This window comes from Rhinoraja longicauda, chromosome 1, assembly GCF_053455715.1.
Source record: "Rhinoraja longicauda isolate Sanriku21f chromosome 1, sRhiLon1.1, whole genome shotgun sequence".
Taxonomy (NCBI): Eukaryota; Metazoa; Chordata; class Chondrichthyes; order Rajiformes; family Arhynchobatidae; genus Rhinoraja; species Rhinoraja longicauda.
In genome coordinates this window covers 13739452-13759113 of record NC_135953.1, presented here as the reverse complement: position 1 = coordinate 13759113, position 19662 = coordinate 13739452, and the positions used below count along the sequence as shown (strand labels likewise).

At 45.8% G+C, this 19662-nt stretch overlaps 1 protein-coding gene across 1 annotated transcript; it reads right to left on the bottom strand.

Annotated features, from left to right (window-relative positions):
- Positions 1–490: 490 nt before the first annotated feature.
- Positions 491–1824, bottom strand: LOC144598377 (OTU domain-containing protein 5-B-like). The gene is given in 5 exon segments (XM_078408474.1): positions 491–669; positions 829–1169; positions 1498–1594; positions 1597–1692; positions 1695–1824. Coding segments are annotated over 5 exon segments (843 nt in total).
- Between the last annotated feature and the right edge of the window lie 17838 nt (positions 1825–19662).

Below are 19662 nucleotides of genomic sequence, written 5' to 3'. Positions count from 1 at the left end.
TGGAATTTAGGATGAGAGGGAACATATAGAAACATATATATTTCTTAAGGGTATTTGACAGGCTAGATGCAGGAAAAAATGTTCCCGAATGTGGGGGGGAGTCCAAAACCAGGAGGTCACAGTTTAAGAATAAGTTGTAGGCCATTTAGGACTGAGATGAGGAAAAACTTTTTCACCCAGAGAGTTATGAATCTGTGGAATTCTCTGCCACAGAAGGCAGTGGAGGCCAATTCACTGGATGTTTTCAAGAGGAGAGAGTTAGATTTAGCTATTTTTTAAAATAGAAAGACTGGAGGTCAGTGTTATGGTGGGGAGCGACATACTGTCGCATGTGTACGTGCATCTAGTCGATAAAACAAAGTCTCTCGTGTGTCCCGCGGGGGGGGGGGGGGGGGGGGGGGGGGGGGGGGGGGGGGGGGGGGGAGGAGAGGGACAAGGAAGGGGAGGAGCGGGGGGAACAAGAGGGGGGGGGGTCCAGGCTGAGGCATCGTCAGCTGTGATCCGGAGACGTCACTCTGTGTGGTTCCCGTCCTTTCTTCATACTGTCTAGGTATTCCAGCTGTGACACGGCCAACACCGAGGCCAAAATCCCATCGTCCTCCCAGTCTGCCAGACCGAAGGCAGTGGGGGACATTTGCTGCATGAGGGCCCGACAATCGGGGGTGGGGCAGGAGAGGGGTGGGACGCCCCACCCCACCCCACCCCACCCCACCCCACCCCCCCCCCCCCCCCCCCACCCCCCCCCCCCCCCCCCCCCCACCCCCCCCCCCACCCCCTCAACTACCTGGCGGCTCGTACCTGGGGCGCAGAGGGAGGGGTTTTATTTGCCCAGGGTCCCGCAGTGCAGGGGCAGGGGGCTTCCCGTCGGGGTGGGGGTCCTGCTTTCGGGGATTGGGGCTGAGCTGCGTTGCCGTGGCGATCCGCCACTCCACTCCTCCGGCCCGCTGGCGGCCGTGGCCGAACTACACGAGGCTGACGCCCTGCGGGGCTGTCGGGTCCGCTTCTCCTGGTCTGGCAGCCATTGTAGGTACGATTCTCTGGCCACTTGCTCCTTGATCGCCTCATTCCTTGCCTCCCAGCCTGTTGCCTGTTTCTTGTTCTCCACCATCTGTTGCTCAATCCACTACTCCTCCGATGTCTTGATGGCGCTCTTCATAGCAGAGATTGGTCTGTAGAGCCGGGTTTAGATTTTAGATTTTTTAGATTTAGAGATACAGCGCAGAAACAGGCCCTTCGGCCCACCGAGTCCGCGCCGCCCAGCGATCCCCGCACACCAACACTATCCTACACCCACTAGGGACAATTTTTTTAAAACATTTGTCCAGCCAATTAACCTACATACCTGCACGTCTTTGGAGTGTGGGAGGAAACCGAAGATCTCGGAGAAAACCCACGCAGGTCACGGGGAGAACGTACAAACTCCGTACAGACGGCGCCCGTAGTCAGGATTGAACCTGAGTCTCCGGCGCTGCATTCGCTGTAAGGCAGCAACTCTACCGCTGCGCCACCGTGCCGCCGGGGTGGCGAGGACACCCAGCCGCACACCGATGGTGGTCTCGTTGGGGGTTTACAACAGTGTTATAATGGACATTACAACATTGACCCGGATCGGCTCATCCCCCATCTGGTGGATCCCATGGGACGTGTTGATCGGCTCCGGGTGATCGGACCCCGTGGCACTGTACTGATAAACATCTCGGCCATTGCCTGCATCTCGCTGTGGTTGCCGTGACAACTGCTGGCCCGCTTACGGGTGATGTAGGTGGTGAGGTCCTCAGTCACGTAGTTGGAGAAATAGTCCATGCTCTTCACCAGATAATCCATGATTTAGCTCTTAGGGCTAACGTGGTTAGGGATGTGGGGGAAAAGCAGGAACGGGGTACTGATTTTCGATGATCAGCCATGATCATATTGAATGGCGGTGCTGGCTCGAAGGGCCGAATGGCCTACTCCTGCACCTATTTTCTATGTTTCTACTGTATATACCCAGCAAACCTTGTGTGAAAACGTTACCCCTCGTATCTTTAATCTAAACTAAATTGTTAGATAGTGCAAAAAGTGATGGTGTCATAGTCATAGAGTGATACAGTATGGAAATAGGCCCTTTGGTCCAGCATGCCCACACTGGTCAACATGTCCCAGCTACACTCGTCCCACCTGCCTGCCTTTGGCCCATATTCCTCCAAATCTGTCCTATCCATGTACCTGTCTAACTGTTTCTTAAACGTTGGGATAGTTCCTGCCTCAACTACCTCCGCTGGCAGTTTGTTCCATACACCCACCACCCTTTGCGTGAAAAGGTCAGATTCCTATTAAATCTTTTCCTCTTCACCTTAAAGCTATGTCCTCTTGTCCTCGATTCACCTACTCTGGGCAAGAGACACAGTGATGGAGTATCTCAGTGGGTCAATCTGCATCCTAACCCAAAGTGTCACCTTTCCATGTTATCCAGAGATGCTGCTTGACCTGCTGAGTTACTCCAGCACTTTTGTGCAAAGCTTTTTCTGTGTAAATCAGCATCTGCAATTCCTTATTTCTAAACCTCAAAACTATTAGATAGGTTGTTGCAAAACTTTGACTCCAGGGCACTAAAGGAATGGTGGTACCTTTACAATTGAGGGCCATGTATGACTCAGCAGTGAGAGAGTTCTTCTCCACTTTCAGTTCTTGCCGTTCCAAGTGCCGCCCGCGTGAGAAATGTTTGGGTTGTTCCTGTAAACAACACTGGAGCGACAGATGCTTAATTAGAGTCTGCATGTTTCCAATTGTAAGACTTGCAGCTGTTTAAATTAAACGTTAGTGTTTGGAGGAATCAAGGCCGTGGAAAAGGCTGCAGCTACAGAAAGCAGGTGGCACAGCTGGTGAGTGGGCTTTTTCCGAGCTGCGTTTAAGCTGGGAGGAGCAAAGAAGATCACAAATCTCCACAGCTACTTTTAGGTTTTGGTTTATGTTTATGTTGAGGTTTATTACCACCAGCCACCAACATTATCAAGGACGAATCTCACCGCGCGAGGACACTCCCGCTTCTCACCTCCCACATCAGGCAAGAGGCACAGATGTGTGAAAAGGTATATTTCCAGATTCAGGGACACTTTCTTCCCAGCTGTTATCAGGCAACTGAATCATCCTATCACAAACTGGGCCTGAGCTACCATCTACCTCATTGGCGACCCTCAGACTATTTTTAATCGGACTTTACTGGACTTTATTAAGATTATTAAGGGGTTGAACATGTTAGAGGCAGGAAACATGTTCCTAATGTTGGGGGAGTCCAGAACAAGGGGCCACAGTTTAAGAATAAGGGGTAGGCCATTTAGAACTGAGATGAGGAAAAACTTTTTCAGTCAGAGTTGTGAATCTGTGGAATTCTCTGCCTCAGAAGGCAGTGGAGGCCAATTCTCTGAATGCATTCAAGAGAGAGCTAGATAGAGCTCTTAAGGATAGCGGAGTCAGGGGGTATGGGGAGAAGGCAGGAATGGGGTACTGATTGAGAATGATCAGCCATGATCACATTGAATGGTGGTGCTGGTTCGAAGGGCCGAATGGCCTCCTCCTGCACCTATTGTCTATTGTCTATTTATCTTGCACTAAATGTTATTCCCTTTTTGCTCTATCTGTACCCTGTGGGCAGCTTGATCATAATCATGTGTCGTGTTTTTGCTGACTGGATAACACACAACGAAAAAGCTTTTCACTTTACCTCGGTACACGTAACAATAAACTAAACTAAACTGGACTATTGTCACGTGTACCGAGATACAGTGAAAAGCTTTGCCTCGCATGCTATCCAAACAGATTTGTTATACCATACATGAATATAATCAAATCAAACTCAAGTACAATTGATAGACAAAGGGGAAAATACAAAGTACAGAGTTTAGTTCTCAGCATTGTAACTCGAGCAACATTGTAAACAGCAACATGAGAGCAGTCCTAAACTACTATCTATCACTTTGGAGAACCTCGGACTATCTTTGATCGGACTTTATTGGCTTTATCTTGCACAAAACATTATTCACTTTATCACCTTTGTCATGTATCTGTACACTGTGAACAGCTTGGTTGTAGTCATGCATTGCCTTTCCACTGACTGCTTAGCATGCAACAAAAGCTTTTCGCTGTACCTCGCTCGGTACACAAGACGAAAAATAAAATAAACTCCAAAGACGTACAGGTATGTAGGTTTATTGACTGGGTAAATATAAAAATTGGCCCTAGTGTGTGTAGGATAGTGTTGATGTGCGGGGATCGCTGGGCGGCGCGGCCTCGGTGGGCCGAAGGGCCTGTTTCCGCGCTGTATCTCTAAATCTAAAAAATCTAAATCTAAAAAATCTAAAGTAGTGCGTCATTTCCATAAACTTAGTCCATTATCCACAATGGAGTAGAAGTGAATTGGTCTGCATCGTAGCTTATGGAAGGACCATTGAGAAGCCTGATAAGAATTTGGAAGAAGCTTTTCCAGAGTCCGGTGATTTGTGCTTTGCAGCTTTTGTATTTTTCTTCCGGACAGGATCAGGGAGAATAAGGAATGATTGGGGTGGGAAAAGTCTTTGATCATGGTGGCTGCTTTTCCGAGGCAGCCTGAACTGATGATGGAGTCAATGGTGGGAAGTCTCGTCTGTGTGATGGACCGGTCTACATCCACAGCTCTCTACAAGTTCTTGCGGTCTTGGGCAGACTTGTTCCCAAACCAAGCTGTAAGGCAACCCAACAGTATGCGTTTATGTTGTATCTGTAGAATTTTGCAAAAGCCATTGGAGACATGTTGAATTTCTATGAGCAGGAAGGATCTGCTGATGATGGTTTATACTGGTTAGACACAAAGTGTTGGGGTAACTCAGTGGGTCAGACAGCATCTCTGGAGGAAAAGAATAGCTGACATTTCAGGTCCGAACAATGGTTCTGTCTCGAAACGTCACCTATTCCTTTTCTCCACAGATGCTGTCCGACCCGTTGAGTAACACCAGCACTTTGTGTTTCTACTGTCTCCTCGGGAAGTAGAGGGGTCGGTGTGCCATCTTGGCTGTTGCATCAATGTGGTTAGTCAACGACAGATTATTGATAATATTAACGCCAAGCTCACAACTATTTCCACTTTGTAACCGTTGATGATGATTGGGGCACGTACTCCACCATGCTTCCTGAATTTGATAACTATAGGGCAGATTTGGAGGAATATGGGCCAAAAGCGGGCAGGTGGGACAAGGGCAGCTGGGACATGTTGGCCGGTGTGGGCATGTTGGACCGAAGGGCCTGTTTCCTTACTGTATCACTCTATGACTATGACACCATCACTTTTTGCCCTATCTAACAATTTAGTTTAGATTAAAGATAAGTACCTGAGGGGTAACGTTTTCACACAATGTGAAATCTGTCCTATCCATGTACCTGTCTAACTGTTTCTTAAATGTTGGGATAGTCCCTGCCTCAACTACCTCCTCCGGCAGCTTGTTCTATACACCCACCACCTTTTGTGTGAAAAGGTCAGATTCCTATTAAATCTTTTCCTCTTCACCTTAAAGCTATGTCCTCTTGTTCTAGATACATCAAATAATTACGAGGCACAGTGCCAGTTTGTGTTAAGGTAAACCAGCAGTCCGTTAAGAACTGCTGGCAGCAGATATTTTACCCTTCACTCTACCGACTCCCAGTACATCAGGCAGGGAAGGAACTTTGCTGCCCTGGTCTCGCACTAGGAGATTAGAAAATTGCAGAGCTTTGCTCAGTGCACGGTTGCTGCCTCGGCTCCAGGTTGGTACAAACGTAGACAACAATGATATAATGCCACTGTTTCGAGATCCAAACTTTTCACCGAAACACTTTACTGTTGTATTTTATTTTTGCTAACACAAACATAAATTTCAAAAGGTCTTTGATAAGGACGACGTGTTAGTTAGCAAAATTTTAATCCGTGAGATTATGGAGTCAAAGGGTGATACAGTGTGGAAACAGGCCCTTCAGCCCAACTTGCCCACACCGGCCAACATTTCCCAGCTACACTAGTCCCACCTGCCCATGTTTGGTCCATATCCCTCCAAACCTGTCCTATCCATGTACCTATCTACCTGATTCTTAAACATTGGTATAGTCCCTGCCTCAACCACCTCCTTTGGCAGCTTGATCCATACACCCACCACCCTTTGTGTAAAAAGGTTACCCCTCAGATTCCTATTAAATCGTTTTCCCTTCACCCTAAACCTGTGCCCACTGGTCCTCGATTCACCAACTCTGGGCAAGAGATTCTGTGCATCTACCAATCTCTTCCTCCCGTTATTTTATGCACCTCTAACAGGTCCAAGATTAAAGGCGGGTAAAAGGTGGATTTGATGGAAAATAAAAAGCAGAGTGAAGCAGTGAACTTGATTGGAGGGAATTATACGCAGTAGTGGCCACATCTCGCTGTGAGGACTGAAGGTCTCTTTTGATGTATGTCACAATTTGGATTGTGTTACTAGGGGCATCATTTCAAAGTTTGCAAGTGTCACAAAGCTTGGAAACATAATAAATAACTGGACAGCAACCATCCAGGATGATGGAGACAGCAGCTGAAATTTATTCCAGAGAAGTCTGATATGTTATATTTTGAAAGGAAAATGACGAGAAGCAATATAATCTAAAAATCCTTTTTCTTCAGAAGTCCTCTTTGGTTAAGGATTAATTTCTTACTTTTTAACTCCGTCTACACTTCACACTACTTCAGCAAAGCCACCAGCACAATCAAGGATGAGTCTCACTTCCTCTTCTCCCCTCTTCCATCAGGGAAGAGGAACAGAAATATGAAAACGCATACCTCCCGATTCAGAGACCGTTTCTTCCCTGCTGTTGCCAGGCAACTGAAACCATCCTGAGCTCCTACCCACCTCATTGAAGATCCTCGGATTATCTTTTGTTGGACTTTATTGGACTTTATCTTGGCCTAAACGTAATATCCTTTATCCCGTATCTGTACACTGTGGATGGCTCGATTACAATCATGGAGAGTCTTCTCATAGCACACAACAAAAAGCTTTTCAATGTTCCTCGGTACATGTGACAATAATAAATAAGCTAAACTATGATTTTCCAGCTTGAGGATATTCAGCTCCCCAAGGTCAACCCCACCGGGTTCATTAAGCAGCAGCATGCAGACAAATTCAATTCAATTCAATTCAATTTTATTTGTATAGCACATTTAAAAACAACCCACGTTGACCAAAGTGCTGTACATCTGATTAGGTACTAAGGAAAAAAAATGAAACATACAGTAGCACGCAAACATAACAGCACATACAAAAGCATTGAGCTCATTCAGAGGCAATTTAGTTTAGTTTAGAGATACAGCACGGAAACAGGCCCTTCGGCCCACCGAGTCCACGCAGACAAGCAATCCCCGCACATCAACTCTATCCTACACACACTAGGGACAATTTACATTTATACCCCAAGCCAATTAACCTACGAACCTGTACGTCTTTGGAGTGGGGGAGGAAACCGAAGATCTCGGAGAAAACCCACGCAGGTCACGGGGAGAGCGTACAAACTCCGTACAGACAGCACCCGTAGCGAGGATCGAACCCGGGTCTCTGGCGCTGCAAGAGCTGTAAGGCAGCGCTGCCGTCGCAGCTGCGGCTTGCCTGCAGTCCGTCTGTCTTTTGTGTTTTTTGTTGTTTTTGTATGAATTGTAGTTTTAATATGGTGTAGTGTTTGTATGTTATGTTTGGGGGGGGGGGGGTGGGAGGGAACGGGAACTGTAAAATTCTCTCTCCCGAACGGAGACGCGACCTTTGTTTCTGTGTCGTGTCTCCGTTCCCGCTGCCACCTACCACCGGCCATGCACCTGGGACCACCTGGGGCTCTGGTTCGCAGAGCCCGCGGCCCGGACTCACCACCTGCGGCGCTGGCTGCCTGCGGATGCTACGGGAGCGGCTGCGACTCGCCTCCGGAGGCTCCGGCGCGGGCCGCGTGGACGTCGGAAGCCCGCAGGCCCCTGGATGGGGGCCGACATCGGGAGCTCCGGCAGCGGCAGAGGCAGCGTGTTCGCCCGCCCCGAATCGCGGGGCTTGGGTCGGCCCGCCGCGGACCTTTCACCGTCCGGCGCGGCCTGAAATAGGCCGTTGACCTTTCACCGCCCAGCGGCGGCTTCAATATCGGGAGCCCCAACCGCCCCGACGTGGCAAATCCAACAGCCTGACCGCGGGAGAAGACGGCAGGGAAGAGAAAAAGACATTTTTGGCCTTCCATCACAGTGAGGAGGGACTGGAGGAGACTCACTGTGATGGATGTTTCTTTTTGTTTGGTGTTAGTTGTGATTGTATGTGTTATTGCATTTTTATTGATTATTCTTATTGGTCTTATTGTTTAACTACGGGTAATGTTTCATTTCACTACACATTTATGTGTATGTGACAAATAAACGACTATTGACTATTGACTATTGACTATTGACCACTGCGCCACCGTGCCGTCCTGGAATATTTACTAAAGCACATGAACGAATGAGCGGATAGAATTAATGGGCCAAATGGCCTAATTCTACTCCTATTCCTTATGACCTTTACGTGTGCCTTTCTTTTGTTTAGTTTAGTTTTTAGATTCGAGATATAGCACGGAAACAGGCCCTTCAACCCATCAAGTCCACACTGACCATCACACTTTCATAGTGTCTATACATTTAAAGTATTATCAAATCTATACATTTGTAATTTAATCAAGTTAATACATTCTATGCACAAAGCACCAATGCCATTCATATGACCTCTTAGATACAATAGTGATGTTTAGGAGGCCATTAGGTAGACAAATGGTTATGCAGGGAATGGAGGGACATAGATCTTGTGCAGGCAGATAAGATTAGTTTATCTTGGCTTCATGTTCAGTGTGGACATTGAGTTAGTTGAGTTGAGTCAAGTTTGAGTTTAATTTATTGTCACGTGTACCGAGGTACAGTGAAAAGCTTTTGTTGGCCAAGGGACCTGTTCCTATGCTGTACAAAGGTATAGAAGTGTGAAAATGCACAGCTCCAGATTCAGGGACAGTTTCTTCCCAGCTGATATCAGGCAACTGAATCATCCTACTACAACCAGAGAGCAGTGCTGAACTACTATCTACCTCCTTGGTGACCCTCAGACTGTTCTTGATCGGACTTTGCTGGCTTTACCTTGCACTAAACGTTATTCCCTTATCATGTATCTATACACTGTAAATGGCTCGATTGTAATCATGTATTGCCTTTCTCCTGACTGGATAGCACGTAACAAAAGCCTTTCACTGTACCTCGGTACACGTGACAATAACCTAGACTAAACTGTTCCATGTTCTATGTTTTCTTTGAACAATATACTCTTCACATTTTTTGCAGGGCTGTTTTTGCAGAGAGAATTCTTTGAGATGGGATTTACAGGTGGGTGGTGGGTGGTGGTTGAGTTGCTGCCTTGCAGTGCTTGCAGTGCCAGAGACCAAGGTTCAGACCCAACTATGGGTGCTGTCTGTACAGAGTTTGTACGTTCTCCCCGTGACTCCGAGATCTTCGGTTTCCTCCCACACTCCAAAGACGTACAGGTTTGTAGGTTAATTGGCTTGGTATGAATGTAAATTGTCCCTAGTGTGTGTAGGATAGCGTTAATGTGAGGGGATCGATTGTCAGTGCGGACTCGGTGGGCCGAATGGCCTGTATCTCTATACTAAACTAAACTAAAGTAAACTAAACCCAGTTCCTCGGTGCCTAGCAGCAGCAGCAGCACTTTAGATTGCAGTCCTTTCCAACAAAGAACTTGCGTTGGCCGCACAAAGCTTTAGTGCATCCTTTGGCACATTCTCCTGCAGTCTGGAATGAGCCGGTCAGCAACATTCCTGAGAAGAAACATTTCATTGTGCTGGAAGACCAACAAATGTTGGACAGACCAAAGTGCGACTTTCACTAAGCTGGTAATCTTCCAGCATCACTTGAAGTTTGTCTCAGTGTTCATCCCAGAAAGCAGCCCCCACCCCCCCCCCCCCCCCCCCCCCCCCCCCCCATGGACCAGAGAGTCCGACGTTACTCAAATGCTCAGGACCAACCTCGATTTAGTTTAGTTTAGTTTAGTTTAGTTTAGTTTAGTGATACGGCGCAGAAACAGGCCCTTAGGCCCACCGAGTTCACATCAACCAGCGATCCCACACACTCGCACAATCCTACACAATAGGGACAATTTAACAGAAGCCAATTAACTTACAAACCTGCATGTCTTTGAAGTGTGGGAGGAAACCGAAGCACCCGGGTAAAGCCCAACCGGTCACAGGGAGAACATACAAAACTCCGTGCAGACAGCACCCGGGTTCAGGATCGAAACTGGGTCTCTGGCGCTGCAAGGAAGCAACTCTGCCGCTGTACCAACATGCCACCCCTTTCTCACATCCTTTTACAGATCTTCTTTGCAAACACACAGTTCACAAAGAGGTGAGTGGAGTAGCACTGTGGTGCAGCAGTGGAGTTGGTGCCTTGGAGCGGCAGGGACATGCATTAGATCTACCTGCATGGAGTTGTGTAGGAAAATGACTGCAGATGCTGGTATAAATCGAAGGTATCACAAAATACTGGAGTAACTCAGCAGGTCAGGCAGCATCTCAGGAGAGAAGGAATGGGTGACGTTTCGGGTCTGAAGAAGGGTCTCGACCCGAAACGTCACCCATTCCTTCTCTCCTGAGATGCTGCCTGACCCGCTGAGTTACTCCAGCATTTTGTGATACCTGTATGGAGTTTGTACATTCTCCCTGTGACCGCACGGGTTTTCTCCAGTTGCTCCAGCTCTGGATCTAGTATATATGGGACATGTTTGTTGGTGAGGGCAAGTTGGGCCGAAGAGGGCCTGTTCCCACGCTGTATGACTCTGATTCTAAATATATTTGCATTTCATGAACTCATGTTTGCAGTGCAATAGCAATTTAGAATACAATGAAGATCAGAAGATTCAGAAGATTCCCTTCTGAGAGTCAAGGGAGGAGGTGATTGCATTTTATCTCTGTTTGCTTTGTTGTTATCTTCTACATTTTCCTTGAGCTCCAGTCCCTTTGATGTCTCGTTCTAACACCTTACACTTCCTTATCTCTGTCTCTGTATCCTTATCTCCCCCTTCCCTGCCTCTCAGTCTGAAGAAGGGTCTCTACCCGAAACTTCGTCATTCCTTCTCTCCAGAAATGCTGCCTGTCCAGCTGAGTCACTCCAACATTTTGTGTCTACCAGCAACCTTTATGTGATGTGATTGACTGTTATACCCTCTGAAGGAGTTGCCCAGTTCCTTGTGTCTATCTTCAGTTTAAACCAGCATCTGCAGTTCCTTCCGATCACAGAAGATTCCCTACCATTGGTCAAAGGCAAAATCAGTAACAAAATTTTGATCAAGCTTTTTCAGGACAGGACTCAGAACTACCAGCGGGGATATATATCTGTCATCCACATAGTCATTAACTGGAACTGTAAGCCTATGTCCTAAATGTAGTCTGAATTCAGGGGTTAACTTCACTTCAGTTAATGGCGATTTTATTCACTGTCTGTTTGTACAGTGTAGGCTCACACTGACTTTGCTGCTCATTAGTCAAGTGAATAAATGTCCGTGCAAGAATTATAGCACTGAGGCAGAAATCAACAGGTTGAACAATCAATGTCTGCCACACAATCACAATTGCACTAAATTACTGCTGCATAGAAAGACAATTCTTGGGAAAGATTTGAAGTCATTTTTAAGAAATGTCCTTCTTGGGCAAAAATATATGGCAGGTACGTACACACATATGCACTACACACAAACACGCACACGCATACCACATACATGCACATGCACACACATACTACTCACACACTCTGCATGCTACACACAAACACAAATACGCACACACATATATACACACTGCACATGCACACACACACACACATACTGTGCACACTACACACACACTACACACATACGCACACACTGTACACGTACACACACAAACACACATACACACACATGTGCACACACATACTACACATACTGTGCATCGTACACACACTACAGACATACACTCACACTGTACACGCACGCACACATACACACACACGTACACACACACTTACTACACACAAATACACACACACACACACACACACACATACACACATCATGCGCACACACACACACTACACACACACATATACACACATACATACACTACACACATACACTATTCATATTCAAAAGCAGCTCAATTTGATTGTACTGATGCACAGAGAGAGAGAGAGAGAGATAGCTTCAATATTTTGGAAATTAATTCCTGCTCTGAACACATGGAATAACCTTGCAAATACAGCAGTAAGAATGGCACTACGTTTTCAGTGTATTTTTCCCCCTATCTCACTCTCTGCCAAAAACACTGACTCGCCCTGTGGAAGTGCGAATTCATCTCAGTAATCATTCTACGCATACTGAATTGCAGCTGGAGCAGAAATTGCCTTCAATCAAAAAAGTTCCAAAAGATTGGAGCCTTCTAAATGCAATCAGGAGCAAGAGTCCACATCGATTGTGCCCTGCTATGGATACTGACGTCCAAAAGGACAGAAAGTGCTGGAGCAAGGCAACGGGTCAGGCAGTATCTCTGGAGAACATGGATAGATGATGTCTCGGGATGGGACCCTTCTTCGTTCTCCCATCTTCATTCCCTGACCCACTGAGGGTGATTGTCATTTATCTGCATTTCAGTTCTTTCCCCTCCTGAGTCTTCCCTTAAGCAGTTGTTCTTTTTAATCAGTGTGTGCTTTAGCAATGTTATGTGCATTCACACCGTTAATCTGTGGAGCAGAATGATCGACAGCTTGTTGAAATGCATCTGATACAGATGAATATAATTAAGATAAACATTCAGCGATATCCCACACTAAGCCCATGCTCACCATTTTCTAGAAAAAGAAATTGAACTGAACAATGAGATCCTCAGTAGCATCAGTAACTCCAGCATTAAATAAAGCTTGGTTGACTGTGAACCAACTAAATATTGAACAGAGTCTTGGAGCTGTGTTGTCAGCTGAAGCAGTCTTCGAAGAGATGAAGAGAGTGGTTAATCTGTGGAATACAAAAGGCTGTAGAGGCCAAGTCAATGGATATATTTAAGGCATAGATAGATAGATTCTTGATTTGTATGGGAGTCAGGGATTATGGCGAGAAGGCAGGAGAATGGGGTTAGGAGGAAGAGATAGATCAGCCATGATTGAATGGCAGAGTAGACTTGATGGGCCGAATGGCCTAATTCTGCTCCTTTCACTTATGATCTTATGTCCTGATCAACCTATTTAGACTTAAGCCTTTGGAGATACAGCACGGAAACAGGCCCTTTGGCCCATCGAGTCTGCGCCGACCAGCGGACAATTTAGAATTTTACCAAAGCCAATTGACCTACAGACCCGTACATCTTTGGAGTGTGGGAGGAAACCGGAGCACTTAGGAAAAATCCACGCGGTCAAGGGATCGGACACGCTAGATGCAGGAAACATGTTCCCGATGTTGGGGGAGTCCAGAACCAGGGGCCACAGTTTAAGAATAAGGGGTAGGCCATTTAGAACAGAGATGAGGAAAAACCTTTTCACCCAGAGAGTTGTGAATTAATGGAAATCTCTGACTCAGAAGTCAGTGGAGGCCGATTCACTGGATGCATTCAAAAGGGTGTTAGATAGAGCTCTTACGGCTAGCGGAATCAAGGGGTATGGGGAGAAGGCAGGAACGGGGCACTGATTGTGAATGATCAACCACGATCACATTGAATGGTGGTGCTGGCTCGAAGGGCCGAATGGCCTACTCCTGCACCTATTGTCTATGTATCTATGTATCTATGTCACAGGGAGAACGTACAAACTCCATACAGACAGCAGTCATAGTCAGGATCAAACCCAGCTCTCTGGTGCTGGAAGGCAGCTACTCTATTGCTATGCCACTGTGCACTATTCCAAAATGAAAGTCAGAATATCTCTTTATTTTCTTTCTGGAGAGCACTGAAGCATAGAGTTGGCTAGGGTTCACTGATAATAGTGCAGTTACTGCTAAAGTACCACTCAGGTGAAATCCAAATAGTATGAAGAAGGGAATTACCTAATATGTCGTCTGTACGTTCCTTCCACAGATGCTGCCTGCCCCTTTGAGTTCCTCCAGCATTTTGTGTCTTTTACCAGCCCAGTGAAACATGAGATAAAATTTCTCCAAACTGAATATACTTAAATTCTGCTGTTTTAAAATCTGTAAGTAACTTGCATTTTAAATGGAAATAAAGCTCTGGATTTTCAATAGAATTCAACAGTTTTATTCATGACTTTAAGGAAGGAAACATGCAACCTTTATGTCTGAAGAAGGGTCTCGACCCGAAACATCACCCATTCCTTCTCTCCAGAGATGCTGCCTGTCCCGCTGAGTTACTCCAGCATTTTGTGTCTACCTGCAACCTTTATGTGATGTGATTGACTGTTATACCCTCTGAAGGAGTTGACCAGTTACTTGCTTGTATTAAACCATTCTCTAACCAGACACGGCTAAATGGGACTAACTTAGCTCTTGTTCGGTATGGACAAGTTGGGTCAAAGGTTTGCCGTGCTGAATGACTCTTCAGCCTTCAAACTTCAGAAATACAGTGCTGAAACAGGCCCTTCAGCCCACCGTGTCCCTGCCAAAAAGCGATCACCCCGTCCACTAGCACAATCCTACACACTAGGGACAATTTATAATTTTACCAAAGCCAATTTACCTACATACCTGTACATCTTTGGAGACGCAAGATGAAGGAGCTAGTTATCCACTTCAGGAAGCATGGTGGAGCACAAATCCCAATCAGCTTCAATGGTGCCGAGGTGGAAAGGGTTGAGAGCTTCAGGTTCTTTTGCATTAATATTACAAGCTATCTGTCGTGGACCAACCATGTTGAAGCGACAATCGAGAAGGCACACCAAAGCCTCTACTACCTCAGAGCACTGAGGAAATTCGACATGTCTCTGATGACTCTTACAAACTTCTACAGGTGCACCATAGAAAGCACACTGATAGGTTGCATCACAGCTTGGTTTGGGAACAACTCTGTCCAGGACCGCAAGAAATTAGAGTGGTAGATGCAGCCCATTCCATCATACAGACCAGAGCCCCCACTATTGACCCTGTCTATAGTTCAAGCTGCCTCGGAAAAACAGCCAACATAATGAAAGACTCACCCTGGTCATTCCTTCTTCACCCTCTTCCTGTCGGGTAGAAGATACAGAAGCTTGAAAACACGCACCACCAGAATCAGGAACAGCTACTTGCCCCCTGTTATCAGGCTTCAGAACGGTCCTTCCAGAAGCTAGGGTACTATCCAATTCACCTCTACCCCATTGTGGACATTGGACTTTGTCCATGGAACTGGTGCGCTACAATGCTGAGAACTATATTCTGCAATCTGTATCTTCACCTTTGCTCTACCCATTGTACTTGAGTTCAACATGGTTGTATTAATGTAGAGTATTATTTGATCTGATTGGAGGGTATGTAAAACAAAACTTTTTACTGTATCTCGGTACACGTGACAATAATGAACCTAATCCTAATCAAACCTATTCAGAAGAAGTGTCTCGACCCGAAACGTCACCCATTCCTTCTCTCCTGAGATGCTGCCTGACCTGCTGAGTTACTCCAGCATTTTGTGAAATAAATACCTTTGATTTGTACCAGCATCTGCAGTTATTTTCTTACGCTATTCAGAAACATAGTCATTAAACATTATAGAAAAAATACCTCCAAATCAACTGTTGATAAATCATAAAAAGAAATTAACAGTGTATTAATCATAAAATGAAAGGGAATCTATCTTTACAACGCTAGATATTAAGATGTACCATTCACATTATGCCAAATAATCAGATGCATCTCTTTCATTAATATTAATTAACATTATCATTATCATTCTGTTTTTTCATTCGACACAGATGGCTTGGAAATGTACCCACAGTGAATGCACAAATGGAATTTTTTCAAAGAGTCGCAAGACGGCAATACTATATAAACCAACCCTCTTAGATCTTTTAAATTGGAGCCAGACTGAACCAAAATGAACCTGGCACACAACCTTTATTTAACTCAGCTAAGATCAATATGTATGGTGAGCTATTTCTGAACCTCATCACAATTCATAGAACGTAGAACAGTACAGTACAAGAACAGTCAGCCCACAATGTCTATACTGAACATAATGCCAAGAACATCTCTTATCTACCTGCACATTGAATTTTCAAGGATTTCCTTTTCTGCATTTGAGAATGAACCAGTGCGTTAGATTATAACAGCCTAATTCATCGCACAGTGATGATACTATTTAAGAGTTCAGGTTTGGAAGTATTCTGTTAAACCCAAATTACAAGCGGCACAGTGACGCAGCGATAGAGTTGCTGCTTCATAGCGCAAGAGACCCGGGTTCAATCCTCACCACGGGTGCTGTCTGTACAGAGTTTGTACGTTCTCCCTGTGACCGCGTGGGGTTTATCCAGGTGCTCCGGTTTCCTCTCACATTACAAAGCCGAGCAGGTTTGTCGGTTAATTGCTTTCTGTAAATTGTCCCTAGTGTGTAGGATGGAACTCGTGTTGGGGATCGCTGGTCGTTGTGAACTCGGTAGGCTGAACGGCCTGTTTCCATGCTGTATTACTAAACTAAACTAAACTGAACTGCTTTATATGTAATCAAACTTAGGGTGACATTAGCATTGAGATTCAGACATTGGCAGATGTCCAAGTAAACGTGAGGCAGGTTTACAGCAGGATATCACGTCCACCTGCCCAGATTTATTGACATGTTTGCTATTCTCAGCCCAATTACCTAGCTGATCAAGATCCCACTACATTATTGGTGACTTTCTTTGCTGTCTACAATACCATCCATTTTAGTGTAATCTGCAAATTTACCAACCATATCTTGGACATTTTCATCCCAAATCATTTAAATGAATAGTGACTATTGGGTCTAGCACAGTCCCCTGTAGCATACCATTAATCACTGGGCTCCAGTCTGATAAACCATCTGCTACCATCACCCTCTCCTTCCTACCCTCTGCTTCCTACCATCAAGCCAATTATGTAAAAGCAAGGAACTGCAGAGGTCCTTGCTATACCAAGGTTTAGGGATCGGTTGAGCAGGCGAGGAATTTATTCCTTGGAGCGCAGGAGGGTGAGGGGTGATCTTAGAGAGGTGTATAAGATCATGAGAGGAATAAATAGGGTAAATGTTGGGTAAATTTTACCCGGTGTAGGGGAATCAAGAACCAGGGAACAGAGGTTTAAGGTGAGGTGAGAAAGATTGAATAGGAACCTTTTTTACACAAAGGCCGGTAGATATGTGGAACAAGCTGCTGGAGGAGGTAGTTGAAGCAGGTACTATCACAATGTTTATAAAACATTTGGACAAGTACATGGACAGGACAGGCTTAGAAGGATATGGACCAAATGCAGGCAGGTGGGACTGGTGCAGATGGGGCATATTGGTTGGCATGTGCAAATTGGACCAAAGGGCCTGTACTATTTGATTCTGTGACTCTCTGACTTTATGACTCCATGCCAATCAGCAATTAATGCAGTTTAAGATAATTAATAATAATAACAATACATTTTATTTATATAGCGCTTTTCAAATACTCAAAGACGCTTTACAGAGATTTTGAGAACATAGGGAAATGAATAAATAGATAAATAAGTAAATAAATAAATGAACAGAGAAAGGAGACAGAAGGTGAGGTGACCTTCAGTGGTTGAAGGCAGTACTGAACAGGTGAGACTTCAGCGATGTTTTGAATGTGGTGAGTGTGGGGGAGTCTCTAACGGTTTGGGGTAGTGAGTTCCATAGGGTGGGAGCAGCGATGGAGAAAGCCCTGTCCCCCCAGGATCTGAGTTTAGTCCGGATGTGGGGGGATAGGAGATTGGCAGCGGCAGAGCGGAGGGTGCAGGTGGGAGTGTGCCTGTGGAGGAGGTCGGTCAGGTAGGATGGGGCCAGGTTATGGAGGGCTTTGTAGGTTATGAGGAGGATTTTGTACTGGATTCTCTGGGGGATGGGGAGCCAGTGGAGTTTATAAAGGACGGGGGTGATATGGTCACGGATCGAGGTGTGTGTGAGTAGACGGGCAGCGGAGTTTTGAATGTATTGAAGTTTATTGATGATTTTTGAGGGTGCGCCATAGAGGAGGCTGATGAAGGCGTGGATGAGGGTTTCTGCAGCTGTGGAGGAGAGGGATGGACGGAGACGGGCAATGTTTTTGAGGTGGAAGAAGGCTGTCTTTGTGATGTGTTTGATGTGTTTGTCGAAGGAGAGGGTTTGATCAAAGATGATTCCAAGATTCCGGATGTGAGGTGAGGTGGATACTGGGAGACCATCAATGTTGAGGATGAAGTTTTGGGTGGATTTGGTGAGCGTTTTTGGACCAATGATGATGATTTCAGATTTGTTGCAATTGAGTTTGAGGAAGTTTGATTGAAGCCAAGATTTTATTTCAGTAATGCAGTTTGTCAGTGTAGAGTGTGTGATGGGGGAGATTGACTTGGTGGAGATGAGGAGCTGGATATCATCGGCGAAGCAGTGGAAGTTGAGACCATGACGGCGGATTAATTGACCAAGGGGGAACAGGTAGAGGATGAAGAGGAGGGGGCCAAGGACTGAGCCTTGGGGGACACCTTGGGGGAGGGGAGCGGTGGGGGATTTACAGTTGTTAATGGAGATGAACTGGTGTATGTCAGAGAGGTAAGATTTGAACCAGGATAGGGCTGTGCCGGTGATGTTAAGGGAGGTTTCAAGTCGGGTGAGGAGAATGGAGTGATTTATGGTGTCAAAGGTGGCGCTGAGGTCAAGTAGGATGAGGATGTTGAGGTTGCCAGCGTCGGAGGAGAGGAGAATGTCGTTTGTGATTTTGATAATTGGTGAAAGCTGTTGGAGACATTGGAGGCATGGCACAGAAAGGGTGAATGCACAGACTTTGTCCCAGGGCACGGCAATTATGTACCTGGGGACACAGGTTTAAGTTGGGAGGGAAAATATTTAATAGGAAGCAGAGGGTCACACAGAGGATGATATGCCATAGAGTCACACAGCACAAAAACAGGCCCTTTGGCCCAACTTGCCCATGCCAACTAAGATGCCCCATCTATGCAAGTCCCATTTGTCTACATTTGGTCCATATCCCTCTTAATCTTACCTCTCCACATACCAGTCCAAGTGTCTTTGAAATGTTATTTTTGTACTTGCCTCAACTATTCCACTGGCAGTTCATTCCATATGCCCATCACCCTCTGAGTGAAAACGTTGTCCCTCAGGTTTCTATTAAATCTTTCTCCTTGCACCTTAAATTTATGTCCACTTGTAATTGATTCCATTTCCCTGGGTAAAAAACTGTGCAATCACCCAATCAATTCCCCTCATGGTTTGATGCACCTCAATATCATCATCCCTCAGCTTCCTGCGCTCTAAGGTACAAAGTCACAGTCTGCCCAATCTCTCTTTGTAGCTCAGGCCCTCGAGTCCTGGCAATACCTTCATGAATCTTCTTTGCACTCTTTCCAGCTTAATGACATATGGAAACATTCAGGGACAGTTTCTTCCCTGCGTTATCAGGCAACTGAACCATCCTCTTCCACGCTAGAGTGTGGTCCAGACCTACCATTTGCCTCATTGGAGATCTTTGAACTATCT